This window comes from Acomys minous, assembly GCF_964271855.1.
Source record: "Acomys minous genome assembly, chromosome: 9".
Lineage (NCBI taxonomy): Eukaryota > Metazoa > Chordata > Mammalia > Rodentia > Muridae > Acomys > Acomys minous.
The window spans coordinates 59039909-59065124 of NC_140490.1; the positions used below are offsets into that span (position 1 = coordinate 59039909).

The 25216-nt window shown below is 41.2% G+C and overlaps 1 protein-coding gene and 1 long non-coding RNA gene across 15 annotated transcripts in view; one reads left to right on the forward strand and one right to left on the reverse strand.

The window, feature by feature from the left end:
* The window catches only part of PRP4K (pre-mRNA processing factor kinase PRP4K), a 34079-nt gene extending 19103 nt beyond the window's left edge, over nt 1-14976 (reverse strand). For 10 of the 11 annotated variants that reach the window (XM_084797188.1, XM_084797189.1, XM_084797186.1 and 7 more), the window contains exons 1-4: nt 14149-14976; nt 4561-5757; nt 2737-2910; nt 394-549 (exon numbers count right to left, since the gene is read on the reverse strand). In XM_084797188.1, the coding sequence (XP_084653314.1) occupies nt 394-549; nt 2737-2910; nt 4561-5757; nt 14149-14291 (1670 nt within the window). In that variant the 5' untranslated portion in view covers nt 14292-14976. Of the gene's footprint in view, nt 1-393; nt 550-2736; nt 2911-4560; nt 5758-13217; nt 13452-14148 lie in introns of those variants that run through there. The other variant, XM_084797181.1, reaches the window with a different exon arrangement.
* LOC311606125 overlaps nt 13431-25216 on the forward strand; it is an 80784-nt gene continuing 68998 nt past the window's right edge. For 3 of the 4 annotated variants that reach the window (XR_014782216.1, XR_014782217.1, XR_014782218.1), the window contains exons 1-2: nt 13431-13637; nt 15898-15978. This is a non-coding gene — a long non-coding RNA (uncharacterized lncRNA). Of the gene's footprint in view, nt 13638-15897; nt 15979-22736; nt 24213-25216 lie in introns of those variants that run through there. The other variant, XR_014782219.1, reaches the window with a different exon arrangement.

Genomic DNA, 25216 nt, shown 5'->3' on the forward strand with positions numbered 1-25216 from the left:
AAAACGGTTTCTAATACTTTAGAAGACTTAGTCATTGAAGCGTTTATCGTAACAAATACAGGCTACCAACTAGTCCAACTGAAAAGCATGCAACATCTGACACAAACTGAAAAGTCTAAACTTTGTACAGAAACATCTTCCCCTAAATTGGTTTGCTTTTTCTGATAAGCAAAGCGAAAACAGTAAAATAATGGCCCAATAGTCAACTCAATCTAGACAAAGCAGAACCCTTAAATTCAGAAAATCATTACTTATGCCATAAGCACAAAAGGCCACCTTAAATTCAGCATGACATTAAGAATTCATTTATGACATTTAGACAGAAATTGAAGATCCATAGCACATCAATTATCCTACACGAGAAACATGAAATGGTAACAATTCCGTTCTTACTTATCATCAGACGAAGACTCTTGCTCAACTTTCATTCCTTCCGAGAGACTTCCTTTAAATTTATCTTCCTTTACTTTGCTTCTGCTCCTTCTCCTATGACCACCCCGTGATCGAGACCTTCTTCTCAAACGTGACCTGCTCCTTCGACCCCTATCTCTATGTGAAAGGAATAGAGGAACATATAAATACTTTTTAAAGTACTGATTGAACTGAGCAAAGAACATACATGTGTGGGCAAGAACAAAGGGGAACTCTGAGCTCTGTGCTCAATTTTTCTGTGAATCTAAATGATTTCTGTACTGGCTGGTTTTGTGTGTCAATTTGACACAAGCTAGAATTCTCAGAAGAAGGAGCTCCAGATATAAGACTTTTTCTGCAATTAGTGATCAGTTGGGGAGGGCCCAGCACAAAATGGGTGGTGCCATCCTGGGCTGGTGGTCCTGGGTTAGGACAAGCCATGGGAAGCAAGCCAGTATGTAGCACCCCCACCCCCACAGCCTCTGCATCAGCTCATGCCTCTAGATTTCTGCCCTGACTTCTTCCAATGATGAACAATGTATCTGGAAGTGTACGCCTTTCCTTTCCAACTTGCTTTTTGGTCATAGTTTTGTGTCACAGTAATAGAAATCTTGTAAGACATCTTCAAGACCTATTCTATTAAAGAAAGGTGCCCAGGCATGGTGGTACACCGCAGAATCCCAGTACTCGAGAGGAGGCTATGAGGACTGGTGGGAATAGTGAGGATACCCAGAGGTATTAAAAGTTTGTTTGTGAAGCTTTTGTTTGTAAGGGCCCGTGTGTGTGTGTGTGTGTGTGTGTGTGCGCGCGCGCGTGTGTGTGTATGTGTGTGTGTGTGTGTGTGTGTGTGTATGTGTGTGTGTTTATGTAGTAGGCACATGAATAGAGGTCAGAAAACAATTCTCAAGCTTGGTTCTCAGTTGACACCCTGTAAGATCTGGGGATTAAAGACACTTAGTCAGGCTCTGTACAAGCAGAATTATTTCAAACCACCCTAGCTGTTTTAGTAAAACCAATTTAAAGGAACACTACTGTTTTATTAGGTACAGGAAAGACAAACATGGGTATATCTAATGTGACCTAAGACTTTCTTTTTAAATTTTAAGATATTAATTAATCTATTTATTTATAGTGAAAAGAAGAAAGGAAGAGTTGTGATCCACCATGTGGGTCACATGGCTCTATATCCTCTGCAAAAGTAGCCAGGGCTCTTAAGCATGGAACCATCCCTCCAGCCCGCCTTGACCGTTCTTGCAGAGGACCTAGGTTCAGTTTCCAGCGCCCACATGAGGAAGCTCCCAATTGCCTGTAACTCCAATTCCAAAAGAGCCAAAGCCTTCTAGCCATCTAGGACACCTGCACCCATGAAAATATGGCACTACAAAAAGAAAATGGATCCGCAACTGAGAAGACAAGAGAGCTGCCAAGAGGGAGGCAGCAGAAACAGCACCTTCTCCAGTCTGGTCAGGAAGGAAGTCATAATGATTACACAAACTGGCAGCACAAAAGTTCAGTAAAGGCAGAAACCTCACACTGAGCAAAAGCGCTCTAGCTACACATCTTCCATTTCTAAGAAGATAGTTTTAAGAAGTAAACATCAGAAACATATAAGGTGGTTCTAATGTAAGCCACTTTGGTGTACTGTCTTCTTAAACTATATTTATAAGATGCTAAAAGGTTAGTAAAAGGATGTTCATTTATGCATAAATTCAGACTAATGTATGCATGGATTTTAAAAGTCTCTTCTATTAATTTTTAAGTAATACACACTTTATATAAAATGTTTTCTAACAATCTGAGTTGAAATGTTTATTTTTAGTCAGAAAATCCTAACCAGAAATCAAGTTACTTATACATTTTGTATATAAAAAGCAAACAAACAAAAACGCTGTTAATTTAAGAAGATTCTATTATCAATTTTAAAATTATTTTTAATGTGTCTATCTATGTGCATGAATACCATATGTATGCAGGTGTCAAGAAGACCAGAAGAGGGCACTTGATCTCTTTAAGTTGGTATAACAATGTAGTTGTGATCATATGACATGAATGCTGGGACCCAAATTTGGGTCTTCTAGAAGGCTGAGCCTTAGCCCCTTAACTGAGTTCTTAAAGACCAATGGTTTGCATAAATTTGAAAGGAAACTACCCTGAAGAAAACTGTGTGCAGTACCACATGCGGGCAGAAGGAAGCTATGGCATTACAACTATAACGCTTCAGGGAAAAACGGGCTGCGGGAAAGCCTGCTAATGCGGCTCACTCACGTTTCAAAAAGAGCCAAAGATTAACGAGTCAAGAATACAACATTTGTTCTTCTTCTTTACCTTCTCCGGGGAGATCTGCTTCTTCTTCTTGGAGACCTGCTGCGTCTCAATGGGGAACGGGATCTCCTTCTAATGGGAGACCTACTTCTTCTTCGGGTTGGAGACCACCTATTGATGGGGCTGGCATCTTTTGATCGCTCACATCTACTGAGGATATCATCTCGAGGTCGTGTTCTTAAGGGAAACAAATGCAAGTTCAGAGAAAAACAGACCAAACTAAAAAAATCTGCTTTATATGTAGAAGTCTTAAGATTTACAAACTTAATGAGAGCAACCCTGACTAATTTACTTTGAGTCACCATTTAAAGTGGGATGACCTCACTGGCATTATGGTGTTACAGAAGGCATATAATAAAAGTTTATGTCCCATGACCTCAAAACATAAGACTTTAGAGACTGTATATTAAAAAGAAACTCTAATTTTAGGTGTTTTGGATAAAAGTTGCCTAAATGGGTAATAATACTCTTTTCCTCATTTTGAACTGCCTACATTTCTAGGGTAAAGAGTCTTGTTTGTTTGCTTATTGTATGTATATTTATGTGTGCATGTGTGTGCCTTAGCACATGTGTAAAAGCCAGAGTTAACTTGAACTTTCTAAGATACAGCTAGCTGTACATATAAAGAATCTGGGTAAATTCACTTTTGTGATTATTCTATGAAGAACCTTCACATATAACCAACAGACATCTCTGTGTACAATAGTGAAACATAAACCTAATGTTCATCAGCAAAATATGGAACATGCACACTTTAGCTTATTGCTATTATAAACTATTTTAATGATGAGACTATATATACTGACATCAAAGCATTTTTTTAAAAAAATGTCCACCATCTGTACTATGAGATAAATTGCAAGACTCCACTTATAAGAAAATGCTTGTATTTAACTCTATGTACATGTGAAGTGGGCTAGGAGAATACAAACGCATTGGAAGAAGCTGTGGAGGGCTGGGGAAGCCAAGAACTTACAGGCTTCTGCATTAGTTGGCCTTTTCTTTAGTCTGTACCTTTTCTACATATTTTTAAAAGGTGTTTTGAATAAATACTTAAGTTTGGTCTTTAATAAAACTGTCAAACTGGAATACCCAGGGTGACTAAGAAACACTTCAGATAAAAACAATCAGTAAAACTAACAGCCTCAGCACAGAACGCTAGAGAAAAAAGAGAGATCTTTACTATAATGCTACTCAGGTATGAAGGCTAAAGAATCTCTTACGATGGCACCTTGAAAACGCTCTTGAAAGGTCTCAGGAATGCGATGATACAGACTTCAAGGTCAACTTATAGTTACACCAAACATTAAGAGGAATGAACAGCCTGGAATTCATACAATCTTTACAAGGCAACATTTTTTTTTTGACTGTATACTATATAAAAATTAGGGCCAGCATGGTGGGACCCACCTATATTCCCAAAGTTAGAAGGCTAAAGTGGAGCATTAAGGTTGAGGTCAGTCACAGCTACAATTAGACCATGTCTCAAACTCCTTTCCACCAAATAAGAGAAAAAGTGGCTTATGAGGGACTCTTTCTCACTGAATAAATAATCCCATACAGATTTAGTAAACTGCTTAGATTTTAATGGCTGACTAAGCAAATTAGAGGCTAAATAAAGTCAGGAATTTGAAACAGTCATCAAGCTATTCATAAAGCATACATAAATTACTATCAAAAACTTAAGTGTTAATATAATTAATGTACTAAATTATGTTAAAGTTAGGAAACCCATCACTATCGCATGTAAAATTATCTTTACAGTCTCTTTTTTCCTTTAAAATAGAAAGCACTAGTAAAAAGCGTGACTGTTTGAGAACAGGCTACCTTGGAGAAGAAAGTCGCCTCCTCTCTGGTTCTCTCCGCTTCCTTTCTAAGGACCGGCTCTTGGCCCTTCTGCCTGGAGACAGCGTTCGAGAAGGCGATTTGCTCTGCTTAGATCTTCTGTCATTGAGGAGTGGAGACCTACTTCTTCTTGACTTGTCTCGCTGTTTTGGAGATAAACTTCTTCTTTTAGGACTACGGCCAGGTCTTCTACTGGGTGACCTATTTTCCTTCCCAGAAGAAGCATCTTTTGAAGGAGATTTAATTGGTTTCTTTTCTTTGTCAATTTCAGACCGTTTTGACTTCCGATCTTTGGACCTTGACCTTCTGTCTTTGGATTTATCTCTTAAGTCAACTGGGGACCTGGATTTTTTAGACCGATCTCGACTTCTTTCATTTACAATTGGCGATTTTTTCCTATCCTTTATTTTACCTTTCTCTTCAATCTTAATCTTCTCATCAGTAGGAGATCTGGCCTTCCCGATTTTCTCTTGGGACCGCCGTCTAAGGGTGGGGGACTTTGATTTTCTTGCTTGGTCTTGAGATTTGCTTCTTTTGGATGGACTTCTGGATTTTCTCCTCTCCTTCGACTTGCTCCTATTTGCTTTCTCTCTCACCATTTCGACAGTTCCTTTGCTTTTCCTTTTGTCCGATCTATGTCTAGTCCGTTCTTTGGATCTGCTCTTACTTCGTTTTTTTGCACTATTTTTGTTGTCCATAATTTCAAGTTTTCCCCGTGTACTGGAAGACCTGGTACTGGACCTATTGCCATTCCTCGCTTTTTCGTGAATCTCTCCTTCTTCTTCGGAGCCAGACTCATAGCCTTGCAAAATGAGCCCCATTCCAGACTGGACCTTTCCCTCCATTAACTCATTATCAAGCTCAGCTTTAATCAAGGCTCTCTGTTTTTCCAAGTCTTCTAGCAAAGCTAAATCATCAAGTTTAGTTCTTTTTGCAGGGGACAGGCCTTCTTTGTCAGAAGCATCGATAACTTCTTTTCTTTTGTGTTTCTTATGCTTATGCTTATGTTTGTGTTTTTTATCCCTATCTTCTTCTGAGGAATGTTTATGTTTCTTATGTTTACTTCTGTGTTTATGTTTCTTTTTTTTGTGACGACTATGTTTATTTTGAGATTGGTCTTCTGATACCTCTCCATTTTCTTCATTTACACTCTTTTCAGAATTATCCGCATCATCCATCCTATAAATGTATGAAACACATTTTACAATCACAATTTTTACCCAGTAATCAGTTATAACAATAGTAATGATCAAACGAATATCAGTGTAACATGTTGGTCACTAAGAGTTGTAAGTTCAGGTATTTTATTTCAAAGGAAACATATGAAGAGAGCTGAGGTGGTGGAGACACAACAGCCTGTCTTAACAGCCGAACTAAAAACTAAAAGTATTAAATGAAATATAGAGTGTGGCTTTTAAAAAGATCATTTAACTGAAAAAAATCCAAACCAGTAACAATAAATCCAGTTGATTTTAGTTACAAAGACACTCCAGTAATTTGATTTTAAATGAGCATTTCTCACAGATCCTTAAACTAAAATTCCACTCTCTCTTTTCATAAAACACAGACACTTACATACTGAGAAGCTGATCTTTTCCACTTAATACTCAGAAAACTTGGTATGTCAACAACAAATCTAGCAGTTTACTTACTGTGAGTGAACACATTTCACCTAATCACCCCTTCTTGAAAAAAATCTCAAGAGCTAATAGTGACTAAATCCAAAATAAGCAGTCAGTGTACCCTGGAAGCTTCTGAAGAGGACAGTGACAATATAAACAAATCCCTATTGGCTAAGACTTCAGAGAACTAGCTGGGAGTGAGGACAATGGGTTTGTAGCTACCTAGCTACAACAAGCACAGGGAAGGGCATTCTAGAGATCAACAGTAGTCTAATACTGGAAACTCCGCAAGATTTGATCCAGTATTTGTTCAGCAAATTATTTAATTTCAAATAGAAACTGTTATCCCAAATTATGTTCATATTCACAGGTGCTATGTAAAAAAGAATCAACTAAGAGAAGTTCTGGTTTTAAATGCTTGAGTTTTAATGAGCTAAAGAATAAAGGACTCTCACTTATCAAGGTGAAGTGTTCAGTAATTCCAGATTAAATACAGGCTCAACAGCACTGCAGATTTACATAGGGTTGTGTCCCAGCAGAGTCACTGTAAATTCAAACTATCCTAAGTAAAATAACCCATTTAGACAGCTAAGGCAACACAGAGAAACCCTGTCTCAAAAACCAAAAAAACAAAAAACAAAACAAAAAACACATTTAATAGGGCAATCCTACCAAACATCACAGCTCTGACAACCAGTAAGAATTAATTTCTCCCTTTGAAGGCACCTACACCACTACTACAAGATGAGACCAAAGGCAAACTAAATACAGTCTTGGGTTCAGGCCACCACACTAATCTGGAGGGAAGACACAGTTCATCTGCCTTCCAATTACATATCCCTAGTATTTTTTAGTAAGTTTCTTGTTTTTTTTTTTTTATTGCTTGCAAAGGAAAATAATCATAAATCTATTTATCAGATTCTGAATATTTTTAAATGACCTACTAGTATATGCAGGTATTCAGCAAGGTGACTGGAAAATAAGAATATGCAAGGACATATTTGCCTCCCTCAAGGAAAAGTAAAGTACAATGGGAAGGAACACCACAGGAAACAACCACAAAACACTGGAGAAGCACCAGTGACAAAGACATAAACAAGCGGGTGTTGGAACAAAGATCACCTACAGCCATTTTTGAGAATAGTTAAGAAGGACGGTTTGCAGATCACAGGGGAGAGAGAGAGAGAGAGAGAGAGAGAGAGAGTGTGTGTGTGTGTGTGTGTGTGTACATTCATGTGTGTTCAACCTATTTGCAAGTGGACACACTGAAAAAAGATGTTAACTGAGAAGAAACGTGGGCTAATAACTAAAAGTAACCACAGCAGTAGCCAAGAGAGTGAGCAGAGAACTTGGAAAGAAACAGCACTTAAAACAGACAGAAAAGTCTCTCATGCAGAGAAAACCACACTCAGTCCCTGTGGTCAGGGCATCAACTCTGGCCTAAAACAGGTTAAGATCTTAAGTGAAATGGCAAAATATATGTGATTCCAAGAGTGACTGAGACAGAACTAAAGGTCCACTGGGAATGACGAGGTTAGAGTGGTGGCTGGTTTATTTATGAAAGCACTGCGTATCTGGGGACTGTAGCTGGAGTTGGGGGACAATCTTGTCCTCTAGTCAGGTCTCAGTTTTCAGTAACTTAGTAGGGGAGAAGGATACAGAATATTTCTGAGTGAAAAGTTTTCACTTAACAACAATGAAGGAGTGAAAAACACACAGCCACTACATGGCATCAAACAAAAGGAAGCCTGGAATTCACCAACTTCAATTTCTGGTACGATGAAGGTAATGAAGAAACGTGCAGGGGAGCTGCCCTATGATAAGTCAGGGTTTCATGTGGGACAATGTCTTGCTAGTGAATATAAGGGCAAATATACTGTGGTTTCCTAGATCACCTTTTTTTTTTTTTAAATCAAAGACTTGAAAGAGAAAGAGCAATATCTTTGAACACTAACAAACAAAGCACCTGTTTTATGCTATAGCGCAGGGAGGGTGCACATGGACGGAAACAAACGACCCAGTGGTAGGCATTTCAACTTTGCTCCTGACACAGGACACACAGGTAACTCCTTTCCCTTTCAGTAATCGCTCATCCAGAAGATAGGGGGATTGGTTTTTTTTTTCCCCCCTTGACTCTAGATTGATTGGGGGGAAGATCAAGAAATATTATACTAATCTTTTTAAAGATGAAAACATTCATTTTAAATGGTTATAAAATATAATTGTCCACAGTACTGAATTTTAGTTACAAAAGTAACTATAAGTCATATTACAATAAGTCATATTATATGAAACCACCCTTAAAATCAAGGTAAGCAGTCCCCAAGCCAGATACCTTGAGTTAAAACTTGACTGCACTACTGCACTACTTGTGAGAATATGGCCAGGTATTGTGCTGTGTGCTGTCCCCGCCCCCAACAGTGGGACTTCTCTGTGTAGCCCTGGCTGTCCTAAAATCTGCTTGTAGACCAGGCTGTCCTCAAACTCAAGAGATCTGCGTGTCTCTGCCTTTTGAGTGCTACAGTTCGGGTTTGGCAAGGTTAAGGGGTCTGCTACCTCAGGTATCTCTTCTGTAAGATGGTGAAAACAACTGAGAACATGTTAGATACTTATTTGTAACAGTGTTTTTAGCATGAACTAACTGTCCTCCAAGAGATAGATAGATATATATACACACATACACACAAAGATACATATATATATACACACACACACATACACACACATACATACATACTTGTTCAAACATAGGCTGTGGAGATGCAGGGTGGTTACTACATATTGTAAGGAATAACATCAAAGGAATAATCATCTGGCAATGACTCCAGAATCAAACTACCTGATTCAAAACACCGCCCCAATATACACAGCTATTTTACCCTTGGGCAATGCTCCTCTAATGCATTTTCTCCAGCTATAAAAACTGGATAGTCAGTAACACAGGCAAATCATAGGTTGGTTGTGGCAACTGGATCCAACTCACATAAAATACAGTCACAGTAAGACCCTGTGCTTACATGAGAGCCCTGGGTTTTTGCTTCCTGAGCACCTAGTTCTTCCCAGGTTCTATGTGCACACACTGTACTCCTTGATACTTAATATGCAATAATATGCAATAATGTAAATGATTAAATTCTACTCACTTCTTCCCCCCCAAAATATTTTAAGTATAGCCTAGTAAATGAAATACCTATAGCCTACGTATGGAATACGCTTCATTAAGAATTGTGACATAGCTGGGCAGTGGTGGCGCATGACTTTAAACCCAGCACTCAGGAGGCAGAGGCAGGTGTATCTCTGTGAATTCGAGGCCAGCCTGGTCTACAGAGCATGTTCCTGGACAGCCATGGCTACACAGAGAAACCCTCTCATAGAAAAAACAAAAACAAAAACACCCCCCAAGACTTGTGACATAATCTTTTTAAACCTACAATTTTACAAATAATTTTCTAGTGAGAAAAAAATGTTACCTTAGGACCAACTATGTTAACCAAAATACTATACACCATACAGCAAACTTCTGTCTTCTTCAGTCATCTTTTCCAACGAACTTCAGGAAACGAAGGCACCTCAGTAGTATGGTGCCTACCACGTGCCATGCCTTGGTTCTATACCAGTACCACAAGAAATGGGTATATAAATAAAGTGACAAACGAAAACAAAACAAAATGGGTTCAGCATCAACACTGTTCTCTTGAGCTTAGTAAAGGGGGGTAGTTTACATGGACAACAGAAACTATGTAAATCCAACTACATAAATTTATTCTTTACATTTGTATTTTACACCATAACAGAGGATGTGCATACTAGCCTGTCTACAAGTATGTCATAAAACAAGTATTTACTGACAACCTACTACCCAGTATTGGTTAACATTTATTCACATCCAGGAGCAACGCTGAATCTAAAGCATAGACAGCACTGCCGGGTCCAGGAGTTTGCTCACTTGTTAAGTTTCACCATGTAAGCAACCAAGGTTGAGAGGATCTGGCACAATAAACACAGATACGGAAGGACTTCAAAAATAATATGAAGTAATCAATTACCAAGCACTAGTGTTAACTATCTCTTGGCTTGGAACTCAGGGTTATCTGATACCCAAGAGCTGCAATTAGAGTTGTACAACATTATGCCTAGTTATCAATACAGATATAGATATATATATATAGATATCTATATATATATATATATGCTTTTCAAGACAGGTTTTCTGTGTAGCCCTGGCTGTCCTCAAACTCAGAGATCAGCCTGCCTCTGCCTCTGGAATGCTGGGATTTAAGGCATGCACAGCCATTGCTCGGCTATGGTAGTCAATAAATTTATTTGGGAAGCATTCAACATATTCCTTAGAGATTAACAAGCTAGACAATTTTTTAAAGGACAATTGTCTTTTTAAAATGTTAATACTAAGTCAAGCCAATGCAAACAAAGTAACTAAATGATTTCTTTTAAAATATAATCGATGGAGACATGTTAGAATGGATCCCAAAGACCAATTAGGCTTAAACCTAGCTTCTGCGCCTACCTTTGTCAAGTCATGTTTCAGGAATTAAATTTTAATGTATTAGAAATGTCACATGAAAAGAACATCTTTGGCTGGGCATGGCAGGCATGCTTGCAAACACAACCCTTGGGAGGGCAGCCTAAGGACACAGCCAGCTCAGGGGAGGCGGGTGCATCTCTGTGATAGGCTGGGTTTACTCCTAGTGTCAGGCCCTGCTCAATGACTTCAGGCAGATAATGTAGCTCAGGGGTAAAGTACTTGCTTATTATCATGTGCAAATGGGTTCTGAGTTTGATCCTTAATCCCTCCTCAGCCCCTACAATAATCTTTCTGGGACACTAACAAAAAATATTTTAAGTTTTAAGGGCAACTGAAAAAGGAGCCACAGTACAACAGTCAGAAGCTAGCCTTTAAAAGCATACTGCACCACAGTGTGACCTTGAACACTACTTCATTTCTGTGTTAGTTTCATCACCCATAAAATACCCACAATAACAGTACCTACCTCCACAGTATTGTTACAAGAACTAATGAGCTGCCATTTGAATGATTTGAATAGTACCTGGTCCCTAGTGACTGCAAATAGAGTTTTCTTTTATGTTGAACTAAAGAAGCGGACAAATATACAGGCCATTCAACAAAAGCCTTTCAAGCCTTTGAGGAATTTTAAAACTATGTAAGATGTGTATTCTTTCTTAATTTTCTATTTTGAATAGCTTCTGTGTAACACAAGCTATTCAGTGTAACTACAACCCATTTAGACACTGAGCACTATGGACAGCAACACACATAATGCCAGTTTTCATACCAAATTGTCACTTTCTTCATTAATTACTTTCAAATTAGCAAAAATAAGATGCAGAGGGAAAAAAAATCCATTTACTCAACTTCTGCGGTGGGGGGGGGATAAAAAATACAGTCAGTGTTATTTACAGTTGCCAGAGCCTAAACAAATGCATGTTTATAAGGATAGCATTATTTAAGTATGCAAATATAATACGGCTGAATCATCCTCAAAATAAATATGAATGAACTCTTCCCTAGAGTAAATGGAGTGGCAGTGGTGGCCCACATCCCAGCGCTGGGAAAGCAGAGGCAGGTGGATCTCTTGTGAGTTCGAGACCAGCCTGGTCTACAAAGCCAGTCTAGGACAGCCAAGGCTACACAGAGAAACCCTGACTGGGGCACGGACAAGCAAACAAAAACCCTGTTATCTGCTAAGCCAACTTGTCACAACACAACATTCAAACATATTTAATAAAGAAAAATTTTTGTGTGTCAAGCTGAGTAAAGCAAATGACAGGGGAACACAGGATTAGACTCGGAGCAAGACAGTCAAGCTATGTGGTGGCACTTGTCCTCTGTGCTGGAGACGGCAGCACTTTCCTAAAGAACCTAAAAGGGGGTGCTGTTGCCACACCGTCTTCAGTCCCATTCCGCCCCGCCCCGCCCCTTCCCCCCTCTGTGTGTGTGTGTGTGTGTGTCTGGTTTTGGTTTCTGAGATAGGGTTTCTCTGTGTAGCCTTAGCTGTCCTGGACTCACTTTGTAGACCAGGCTGGCCTCGAACTCAAAGATCCACCTGCCTCTGCCTCCTGAGGGCTAGGATTAAAGGCGTGCACCACCACGACCGGCTGGTGAGCCTCTTTTAAATTAAGCTTTCCTAGCATAAACATGAGAAACAAAACACTGTTCTTATCTAAGCAACGGTGTCTTTACCTATCTTTACCTATTCAAGGATGTGTTTCTCTTGGCATCAAAGACTTTTGTATTTGCGTAATTAAAAGCAGACTAGTTTGTTTTAGAAGTATCAACAATTCCTAACACTTCTCCCATGTTCCTTCCTAGAAGTCTAGAAACTAGGGCAGAAATTACCAGGCCTCAAAAGCCAGGCAGTCTCCCTTACATTGTCTCAAGTTTCAAAGTTGGAAATAAGCTGCAAATGGAGACAGAGAAATACCGGGTTGTGGTTGGGAAGTTTAGAGTAAAGGGCGAAGGACTTTGCTTAGCACAATTTCCGGGACAGTCAAAAAGTGTGACCCTAGCACCTCAGCCCCTGCTTTTACCATCGGGGGACGGCGGGGATAATTGGATGCGTTAAGGAAGCTGGAGCTTAGCCCGCCTGCCGCCGCTGCCCTTCGGGTTCCCCACACGGAGGTCGGCGGGGGCTGAGACCAGATATCTCCACGGTCCCCGGGGGAGGCGCGACCTCAGGGCAGCCGCGGCCGCCGCCACGCTCAGTGGACCTGTAGAGGCCGCTCCTGCCATCCCCCGCCTCCCGGGGCAACGACGCGCAGCAGGCCGCGCTGCCGGCACCCCAACAGCCGCGGCCCCACAGGCGGCCGAGCCGGGGACGCTCCCACGCCTCCCGTCGCACCACCCACGGCGCGCCGCCGAAGGGCAAAGTTTGGCTGTCGCCGTTAGGCCTGAACTTTCCCGCCCGTCGCGCAGGTCGCTGCCGTCCCCTGCGCGGCGGCCCGCCGGCCCAGCTCTGACCAGCGGCCCGGTGCACTCACTCCGGCTGCTCCCGCAGCGACGGGGGCTCCGCGGCGGCCATCTTGAACTTCCCGACTTCTCCGCGGCGCCGGCGACGGCTCCGCGAACCGTGGACGCCCGTGGAAGTGGAGGAAGAAGGGAAAAGCAGTCGCGCATGTGCAGAGCACGTAAAGAAAAGCGGCACTCGGGAGTCCGCGCTAAGAATCCGGGTAGACAAACCCGACGTCCGGGGGCGGGACGCGGAGTGCCGTGATGTAATTTCCGGAGCTTGGGTCCCGGGGGGTGGGGATGGGGGGGGGGGCGGAACACGCAGAGATCAAGGCCTTACTCCACCTGGAAGCTGTTTACCTGTAGGAACTTGCTAGAGAGAGGAGCAAAGGGGTGGGATGCTGGGATAGAGAGTGCGGTTTTTGGAAGCTCATTCTCTATGGAGGCCAGAGGTTGGTGAAAATTCCTCTGTGTCTCTTACCGCGGCTGACTGATTAGCAGAGGGCACATAGCCCTGCCTAATTAAACAGCCGGAGTATCTTATCCCAGGTCCCCTTCTGACCTTCTGTTCTTTGTGGTTTGCTTTATATAGGAATTAACTTTGGGGGAGGGATAAGGAGGAGATAATGGACGTCGTCTGATGCTGAACTGTGCCCAATTTCAGACCTACGCAAACCATCCTTAAAAGAACAGAGGAATAGTAACGCGAATATTTTTTTTAAAAAATAAATTAAAATTTAAAAAAGCAGAATAAAGCAATCTAAGGAGATGAGGCTGGCACATTTTTCGTTGAAGATTTTTATCTTTCACCAAGTTCACTTCCATGCTGTTACCAATTTGGAAGCGAAATAGAAACATGTAAATATATCCCAAACTGTTGCTGTTACTGTTAGTAAAAGTGAAACAACATTAGCTTAATCATTCAGGAAACATTTACAAAGTAGCAGACAGGCCGAACAGTACCTTGTGTGTTTTTTTTCCGCTGCTGGAGCCCTGGTGTGTTGGAACGTCCAGATTCGTAGAACCAGTTTCCGCGGACCGGAGTGGAAGTGAGCGCTCCGCGAATCCAACTTCCCGGAAGTCTTTGGCTGGCTAGAAAGACGCATGCGTACTTACGTCATGGGAAAGGCGTGGGCGTTGTTCAAAGCGAGCCGCGGTGGCTCCTTCCGTAGTACGGCTGCGGGCGGCTTCAGTGCGGCCTTTCGGGTCCGCTCTGCGCGTCTCCGCCTCCCCGCCTCCCCGCCTCCCCGCCTCCCCGCCTTAGCCGGGACCTCTCCTTTGCTCGCAACGTCAGCGGAGCGGCTGGCAGAGATTGCGTCAGGGCTCTGCGCTTCCCTGAAGTGCCCCCCAAGTTCCCTCAAGTAGAGGTCCGCCCTGTTTGGTGACTCTGGAGATGGCAGCGCTTGGTACGCCGCCAGCTACCTGCAAAAAGTTGAGATTCTGGAGGCAACCGTGTCTCTGAACGCTTCATCTTTCCCTACCGCCTATCTGTGCTTGCTTCAAGTATTTATTATTCCAAACGAGATGCACATTCCTGAAATAATGGGAATATCTCTTTGAATTACGTACATTCCCGTGGAAAGCTATTACTGTCGTACCTTCTAAAAGACGCGGTTGTCGTCGACCTCAGTGACATGTTAATAGGCTCATTGTAACAGACTACAAACAAATTATAAGCATCGTAAAATCCTTTGACTCAAAGTTTCCAAGTGTCTTTGAAGAATGTAGAAAGCCGTTTGGGCCGCAGGTTGATTTTAGACTTGGAATGTGGCGCTTTGGGAAGACGCCAAATGTATTAACACGCTTGAGGCGTGATGCCTGCCTTAATAAAGCTTTTTGTTGGTTTGAAGCCCTTCTGATGCATTTGTGAAAATTGGGCAAACACACAGTAAAGAAAAGAAAACCACCCTCCATTATCCGCACTGAACAAACAACTCATGTTGGTTTATTTTTAGCCTTTTCCTGTGTGAAATACTACATTTTTCTCACTCCCGTGTACGAACTATCATAGTTTGCCTTTCCATGTAACAGTTGTCAGTTTTTACTTCGTTCTGGTTTGGTAAGCATCTTCTAAGTAGACTTGTTTCTTGGTCTAGATTGTATCAGCTTTGCACCATTTTTAACTATGAAGAGAGACACCTAGAACAATGTTTCGAACAAAGTAAGGGCTGGCGGGCGAAGGAACTCAGTGGGAAAATAGTTCCGCCAAGAGACTTAAGGAGCTAGGTTCAATATCCAGCCCCTCCCCCGTGAGTTGCTCTCTGACCCCATTCACACACAAAATAAGATGTAATAGCAATGTTCTTAAATGAACATAGATAGGATTTCTCTCAGCAAAGGACTTCATTTGCTGTACAGCTAAGAACAACTCATTTTTTTTCTAGTTCTACCAACCAATGATATGAGGGGTAATAGTTCTTATTGAATAAACATGATATAGGAAATAATGAGCAAAATGCCGACATGAATAAGTGGTCGTTACTAAGGTAGAAAGTATTTCTTGTGACTTATTTTGGTAACATGATTTATTCTATATTCTGTGTATATGTTCTAAGTAACTCAACCAAAGAACACATGGGCACTCTTAAAGATGAATAGAAAGTACGTATTGCCTGCTGGTGATTGCACAGGGAACTTCCCTAGCACATGCAGCCCCAAGCTTTACTTTTTTTTTTTTTTTTTTTTTTTTTTTTTTTTTTTTTTGTCCTTTAGGCACAAAAACCACATCCTGGTTGACACACTTCAGTTAACAAGAACAGTTAGTGAGGAGAACTGCCCAAGCCAAAAAACAAGGTGAGTACAGTTAGGGATCCTAGAACTGTGGATTAGGTCTTTGGCAGACTAGGTCCTTGTTTCCATTTTGGCTGGTGTTGGGACCTATGTGGTAGGTTCTAAGGTCAGAATGGTGCCGCCAACATGGCATCAGTTGTGTTAAAGGTTTTCTCCCTGATGAAATAGACCAATTCAAACTGAATTAAGAGTATAAAAGGAAAAAAATTATAAAAGCAGATGGGCATGGTAGTGCACGCCTTTAATCCCAGGATTTAGAAGGCAGAGGCAGATGGATCTCTGTGAGTTCAAGGCCGGCCTAGTCTACAAAGAGAGTTCCAGCTATGGCAATTAAACAGAGAAACCCTAGGGAGAGGGAAGGGGGCATAAAATGTCTGGGTTATATAGGGAAGGAACTAGAAAGTTTAGGGTAGAAGGTAGGGTATGCCAGCCATACCCTGAAACAGGGACCAAAAGATACTGGGAGAACCTGGAGGCCAGGTCCACTTTGATGTGTTAAATATGCACTGTAGTCACGTTTTGGGGTCTGAAACCCAATACTAAGGTCTGGGGCCTTACACTATTGCCACACTAGATGTAAGGTGTTTGATGGCTTTTCTTGTTTTATTGAAGCAAGTAGTGGAATTAGAAATTAATTTCTTTACATTAAGAAAAAATTAATTTTAATCTTTTTACCCATGATTATCCATGTTTGAGAATATCTTTTCTAAGGTTTATGCATATTTATATTATGTTTCCCAAATATAAATTTGGCTTAGTAATTTTCTGAGGACAGTGAAGGTGAAATTATGACAAAAGCTAGGATATGCTGGCACGTGCCTTTAATCCCAGCACTAAGGAGGCAGAGGCAGGCAGAGACCTGTGAATTTGAGGCCAGCCTAGTCTACATAGTGAATTCCAAAGCTATATAGAGACCATATCTCAAAAAAAAAAGATAAAAATGAGGTTCAGGATGTTAGCTGTGGGAGGTTGTTAAAGGCATGAGAATAAAGCCAGAAATAAGCTGGTAGAAATTGAATTTTATTACAAATCTACTGCATGGAGTAACTTGGGGGTCACAAGGTGACATGATTTAATTTGTTTTAGAAGATTTGTTTGGCTGCTTTGTGGAAATAGATTACAATGGACTTGGATGTCCTCAGTGAAGAAGAAATCCAATTAATAATCTTACTGAGGCATAGTAGCAGCTTATTTTGATGTAAGAGTGGGAATGCTGTGCCTGGAGTAATGGCTCAGTGGGTAAGAGCGCTGGTTGCTCTTCTGGAGGACCTGGGTTCAATTCCCAGCATCCACATGTAGCAGCTCACAACTGTCTGTAACTCCAGTTCCAGGGGATCTGGCACCTTCACACAAACACACATGCAGGCACCACACAAATTCACATAAAATAAAAATGAATTATTTTTTAAAAACACGGTGGTGCACACCTGTAATCACAGCCCTCAGGGAGGCAGAGGCAGGCAGGTCTCTGTGAGTTCGAGGCCAGCCTCGTCGATAAAGCAAGTCCAAGACAGCCAAAGCTATGCAGAGAAACTCTGTCTTGAAAGAGAGAGAGAGAGAGAGAGAGAGAGAGAGAGAGAGAGAGAGAGAGAGAGAGAGAGAGAACAGACAGAGAGAGAGGACAGACAGACAGACAGAATGTTGTTAGAGAGGGATATGTTTTGAAGGGACAGTTTCTATCACTCACTAAATGCCTTCACATGGTAGTTGCCCCTGCTATTTAACAACAATGTAAGAAAAGAGGAGCTGATTCGAGATGCATGGAGCAGGGAGGAAATTTTGTTCTAGTCTTTTTATACCCTCAGAATAGAACATCTATACACTGTGGCGGTAACACTTAGTACAGTTTACTTAATTCAGCAAGCATTTTTGTAAGCGCGTTGGTCCTTGTCTTTGTTACCAGGTGTCTAGTTTATACCGGCTTCGCACTAGCTGTACAGCTAATGAGACCATAGCTAGAACAGCGTTTAGGACAGACATTCAGGACAGACGTAGGCCTCACCATTTACTATGTAACTGTGAGCAACTTTTGAGTTTTTTAACTTTAACTGATTTTGCAAATCAGTAATATGAAAAAAGTTCTCATTGCATAAAATTATTATAAGAATTAAATGAAATAACAAGTGAATAATTATTTACATCTGCCTGATCTCAAGCCAACTGTCTAACTGAAAATTAACTGGACATAGTTCAGTGGTAGAGCTTTTGCTTAGCATGTGTCTTGCCCTAAGTTTAATTCCTAGCATTGATGATGAAGAAGATGATGACGACAACAGAGGAGGAGGAGGGAGAAAGACAGACAGACAGACAGTTGGGTCTTAGAACCAGAAAAAGTAGTTCATACCAATGACCCTAGCGTTTGAGCAGTGGAGGCAGGGTGGACCAAGTGGTCAGGGTCATCCTTTTCTACTTGGTGAACTTGGAGTCATCCTGAGTTACAGAAGACCTGGTCTCAGACAGAAATGAAAGTCAGGTCACAAAGATTTCAGCCCTTGTTGAGGTATCTTTTCCTTTTTATTTATTTTTACAGGTACCATATTTTTATTCTTTATTATTATTGTGGATATACTTTGCAGTATTACATCTTCGTAATAATTTTTGTATCATTATAAAAATGTACCTATGTGACCTAATTAGCTTTGTCACCTTGACATAGCCTAGAGTCATCAGAGAAAGACGTCTCAGTCACCGCATTGCCCATGAAATTGATGCTCTCTGAGCTAGCAAGTTTTCAGCCCAGCAGCCGGCTTCTGAGTCTTCATTGGTAAAATCAAATGGTTGAGATTTTTATGTTTTAAAACAACAAGGACTAAAACCAGAGGAGCCTGTTTATAGCATGTAAGCAGGTGATTACAAAGAAGCAGAACTTTGCAGCTATTTCTATGATCATGGGAAAAGTATAGTATATACTGTGGGTTTATAGGCAGACAGTTCCAGGGCCATACTGGGAAATAATGGAAACAAGTTACAGAATGTGAATCACAAGACTAGAGAGAAAGAACCAGTCAAAACAAACAAACCAAGGTGAGCTTAGTTGAGACATGATTAGAGAAACGCACCATAGGGAACAATATAGAAATAAGTCAAATTCTAACATATTTAACTAGGAAAAGGTAAATGGAGTCATCTGATTCTTAACAAAATGAAGGGAAGGAAGATTGCACTGAACTTGGATAAAACTAAATTCTTATCTCTTTTCTCCAGTAAACTGTCTCCTGTCTTCCTTATTGCTTGAATAAGGAAGCTGTTTAAATAATCATCATCAAGCTAATTAGGAAGCACTATTAATTTCACCACTAAAACATAGGGAATATACCCCCACCCCCACCCCCAACCCTGAGTTCCAGGAGCACAGGCACAGTCTAAGCTTTGGTCTTGTAACTTTGTGGCATTACTTTTCCTCAGGAGATATGAATGTGTCTGTTTACCAACATAGGGCACCAACAACCAACCAAGAAATGACTTCACCAAAGTCTAGCTTATAGGCCAATGAGTCTATTGGGATTACTTACTGGAGCATATGAGGAAGTGTGCCTGGCCTCCAAAATGTTGCACCACTGAAAAATCCCACCTGGGCATGGGTGACAGCCTCCTGTTCTTGTTTGTTTGTTTGTTTGTTTGTTTGTTTGTTTTTTAAGACAAGTTTTCTCTGTGTAGCCTTGACTTTCCTGGACTGGCATTGTAGAACCAGGCTGGCCTTGAACTTAGAAACCCACCTATCTCTGCCTCCCTGAGCGCTGGGATTATGGGCGTGCACCACCACACCGGCTGGGGACAATTGGAGTCCTTTCCTTCTTATTCACCTTCTACCCTCTGTGTCTACTAGCACCTCCAAGGAAGTGGAATTTTGGGACAGAATTTTGTGCAGGACTGAGGGAATTAGAGAAAGACCGGTTGGGATCTCAACTGAAGATCCAGTGATCATTCCCATCCTCACCCCAACTCTGTGAGGAAACGTCAGCAGGCCCAAGTTTGTCACTGAGGTAGTCCCAGCTCTGTTAAGATGGTACTGGAGGGCCCTGTTTGTGATGGCTGTTCTTGTTAGCTAGACCACAGAATGTACTAAGACCCAAGTGGCTGAGTACACCTGGGTACACCTGTGGGGGATTTTTCTTAATTAAATAATCAAGATCCCAACTCTTTTGAGATGGGACTATCCACCCTAAATCTGGGCTATGTAAGACCCCCAGCACGGTAGTCTTAACGTGGAGACCCCCACCAAGAACCAGCGAGACCAAGGTTTCGGTTGCAACACGCAAGAGGCTTTATTGTAGGGGGACGGGTACCCGGGCGTCTCAGTCTCTGGAGAGGCTGGCGCGCCGAGCGAGTCTTTCGGGGGTCTTTTATAGGGATTTTGGCGGGAAGCGCGGTTACAGAAGCGAGAAGCATAGTTACAGGGCTCTGATTGGTAAATTTAAATGAGGCGAGGTTATAGCCCGGTCATTAGATGGGCTCTGGGAAAAGGGGAGTTTATCCGTTCTCTGGGCCAGGTGGTCGTCCATAAATATCTTGTTTGACATGAAGCGAGGTTATGGCCCGGCCATCAGATGGGAACAGGGGAGTTTACCCATTCTCTGGGCCAGATGGCCGACCATAAATATCTTGTTTGACAAGGACAAACTGTTTCTGTTATCTTAGCACGCTTTTATCTTTCTCCTCTGAGCCCCAGGCCTTATCTTATCCCGGGAACCTATTATTTTAGTCTTGCCTTGTAAGATAGCGTTACTGCTGCTATGCTTGCTATGTCGGGTGCACAGGGGAGGGGGTCTTACAGGCTACACCTTCGGGTGACCGCCTGTATAATAGATGTAGAAGAAGGAAGGGAGCACGTATGCTTTGCCTGCTTGCTTTTGCTGGCAAGTCATTTCTTTCACTGGCATCAGAGCCTACTTTTTCAGTATTCTGGAATGTTCTAGAGACCAGCTGAGACATCCAGCCTTGTGGACTTAACAACTGCTAGATTCTTGGACTTTCCTTTGCTAGACTATTTCTTTCGGAATAGCTGGACTATAGCCTGTAAGCCACTCTAATAAATCGTATCTATGTATCTATCTATCTATCTATCTATCTATCTATCTATCTATCCATCCATCCATCCTATCTGTTCTGTTCCTCTAGAGAACCCTGACTAATACAGTGTTCAAATTCATTCCTGCAGTTATCTCCTCTGTGCCTTTTCTGTTTCTATTTTTGCTTTGCCCCAGACTGTTTGCCGCCCAGGAACCATCAAAGCACAATGTGATGTCATCCTCTAGCTTCAAGCCATGCGCCACGAACAATAGCACTTCAAACAATGTCGACCTTTTTAACACACCTTGTGAGACTCTTGGTGAGGTTCTAGTCTCAGCTTTCAGCCACGGAAGTCAGTGAAGCACAGGTGCGTGCTTACCGCTAACCCTGAAATAAGCTATGCTTTTTCTTCCCTGAAAACCTACACTTTTTTGTTGCCGTTGTTGTTATTGTTTTTGTTTGTTTCTGAGGCAGGGTCTCTCTGTGTTAGCCTTGGCTGTCCTGGACTCACTTTGTAAACCAGGCTGGCCTCAAACTCACAGCAATCCACCTGCCTCTGCCTCCTGAGTGCTGGGATTAAAGGCGTGCAGCACCTCGCCCAGCCCAGTGTTTTTTTTGTTTTTTTTGTTTTTTCTTCTTCTTCTTCTTCTTCTTCTTCTTCTTCTTCTTCTTCTTCTTCTTCTTCTTCTTTTAATCTCTCTTGCACAAATTTTTCTTCATCAAGACCACTACAACTCATTCTTCAGACATTGTCTTAAACATTAGTTCCATGAGAACTCCTATTTGAATGGTGGCCTTCCCTCTGGTCCCAAAGTACTTGTGGGCCTATCTTTCCTATATTTTCCTTAATATAATCAGTTATTTTCCTAATAAAACACTGGGAAGTGTGTGTGTGTGTGTGTGTGTGTGTGTGTGTGTGTGTGTGTGTGTGTGTGTGATAGTTAATTTTTATTGGCAACTGGACAATATTTAGAATCACTATGGAAACAAATCTCAAGACATGCCTATGATCAGGATAATTGAAGTGGGAAAGCCCACTCTAATTGTGGGTAGCACCTTTCTATGATCTGGGGTCCTGGACTAAATAAAAAGATGAAAAGGAGCCGAGCACAGACATTTTTCTCTCTCTAGTTCCTGACTGCATAATGCAATGTGCCCAGCTTCCTAGACTCCGGCTGCCATGCCTTTCCCACAATTCACCTTCCTTCCTTAAAGTGCTTTTGTTAGATATTTTATCACAGAAACAAGAAAAGAAGTTGATTCAATAGGAGAGATTATTTTGGCTCAGTCTAATGGATTTCAGAGTTCAGTCTTTGGCTCCTTGCTTCTGGGTATGTGGTGAGGCAGAACATTAGGGCGGAGAGAATGTACTGGAACAAAGCTGCTGTAGTCAGAAGCTGGAGGGAGAGGGGAGAAAGGGAGTAGAGAGAGAGAGAAAGACAAGGGTAGCCAAGAACAAAATGTAGTTCCCAAGGATCAACTTCTGTCACCTAGGCTCTACCTCTTAAGTTTCTATGGCTTCCAATCAGCCCATCTGAGTGAACCAATCAATAGATTAATCATTTGACAAAGTGAGAACCCCCAGCATCCAGTCACTTTCTCAAAATCCTCAACTAGCAACCAAGCCTTTTGCATATGGTTTGCGGGGACATTTTAGCAGTCAGTATATCCACTTGTGTGTTTGTTTCTGTTTTACTAGACCACACATGATTTTGTGAAAGACCGTGTCTCTCCTATCGTTCCGTACCTAGGTCCTGACAATACTGAACACAGCAATAGGTACCCATAAAGTACATGTGATGAAATCACATAAGAAGATAAGAACCTTGATTACTATGATGTCATAGAAAACATGGAGGACTAAAGTTCACTATGTACACATATGAAACTTCAGAGGAATAAAAAATTAATTAAAAGAAAAGAAACTAGAAAGGAGATATGAGCAGCAAGCAAGGCCCTTGAAGATGCCCACATGGACTTGCAGGCTCCTCCATCTTTCCTAAGAGAGACCATGGGCATAGCCAACAGAGAAGAGGCAATTAGAAAACCCTCAAACATGCCTCTTCACTATTTGTTTGATCTCAGCTTTTAAAAAAGCAATGGTGCTCAAAACAAATGATTAAACTGAAGTTTTAGTTAACAGTATCAATTTCTACCTTCCTGTGTATAAACTGGCTACATGATGTAATTTAATATAATATCAAGTAAATGTGGTATGTGTGACTCTATATACTACAAAGATTTGTTTTAAAGATTTATTTGTTTCTACTTTATGTGTGTGAGTGTTTGCTTGTTTGTAAGTCTGTGTGCTATGCTCATGAAATGCTGATAGAGACCAGAAGAGGGTGTTGGATCCCCAGGAAATGGAGCTGTAGATGGTTGTTAGTTGCCACGTGAATGCTAGGAACCCAACCTGGGTCCTCTGCAAGAGCAGCAAGTGCTCCTAACTGCTGAGCCATTTCGCCAGTCCCTGGAGAGAGATTCTTTTGTAGAGTAATTACTTATTCAAGCAAATATCAAATGGCAGTAAAGTGTGCAACTCAGTTCTACAAGCACTCATGGTAGCTCTCGTATGTCTCAGTGCGTCGTTCTAAAGCAACATCCCCTCGGAAAGCTAAGCACAGCTATGGCAAGCCAGCCTGCAGCTGAAGCTGCCGTGCATATGTACATCTTCCATCAGAGGGCAGTAAAGGACCAGTGTGATTTTGTTCTTATGGAGTCTCAGCAGCCATTGGCCTAGCTTGTACAAAACGGAAACATTCAAAGAGAAGGGGGAAACATGGTTCATAATTACAGTTTCCTTTATTCCTAGGCTGTCTTGTATGGTCTAATGTGGGTTTTATTATTGCTCGAAGACTGAAATGTCAGCGATAGCCTGTTGATTAAATGTTTGGTCCTAAGTCAGTAGTAAGCGTTTGAATTTTAGAAGCTTGATTTAAAGGCTTTGTAGTGTGGAAAGATTACTTGTGTTTTCTGGGCCTGTCAGTCGTGGATAGACAGTTTTTACTTTAAATCTCAGCTTGGTGTAGAAAAGAACAGGCCATTACTCTGTGGCAACTTGTACTTTTTAGCTAAATCACACACATCTTATATACTGACAATTTTGTTCATATACATCTTAAAGCTAATTAAATAAATATATGTGAATACTTTATTAATATTAGTATACAAATGGCATGTCTTAATTTGGCACATTTTAAATGAATAAATAAAAAAATAATAATGAAGGTTTGTTTCTTCTTTTTTATTATTTGTTTGGTTGGTTTTGTTTTTGTTTTTTTCAAAGCAAACTCTCACTGTGTAGCTCTGGCTGGCCTCAAACTCACAGAGATCCTCATGTCTCTGTTTTCCAAATGCTGGGATTAAAAGCATCTACCACTGGCTTTGTTTCACCTTTCAATTCTTACAAATTGTTGTAATTGATATCTCTCTTGATGATTGCTACGTTTCCTTTGTTAAGCTTTCATATTGTTTCCTTTGCCTGAACAGCTTTATTGACCAGGTCCTTTTTAAAAATCTGCCATGCTTATATTTTTACTAGCCATGTATCTTTCTATTAACAGTGGGAATTAATCAGTAGCTCATCTTCCCCAACTTAGAAAGATGATGCTTAATGTAACCAGATTTCTTTTTCTTATAATACACCTTTATTTTAAGAAAAATGCAGGGGCTGGAGAGATAGCTCAGAGGTTAAGAACACTGTTCTCCCAAAGGTCCTGAGTTTAATTCCCAACAACATTATGGTGGCTCACAACCATCCATAATGAGATCTGGTGCCCTCTTCTGTCATGCAGCCACACTTGTGGGCAGAATACTATATATTATATAAATAATAAATAAATCTTTTTTAAAAAAAAGAAAGAAAGAAAAATTTAATCCAAGATTGTTATTATTAGTTCTGATTTACGCCTTTTAAAGACATACCTTAAATTGAATTCATAAGTTGATATTCATAACCTGAGGTTCATTAACAAACTACACAGGCCTTTGTTGACATACTCATATTAATAATCCATGCAGGCCTTAGCTTATCTTTCACATATTTAATGCTGGTTCAATCTGTGAAACTGCTGTTTCATTCACCAGTGCCAATCACTCTTTAGTATTTGGGACTTAACACACCCTTTATGCCTTTTTTCTTTCTTTTATTTTCTGCCATTATTTCTTTGACTTACAGGACTTAATTTTATCTGTTTCCCGAGACACTATTAATTTAAATGATTTTGTTTTA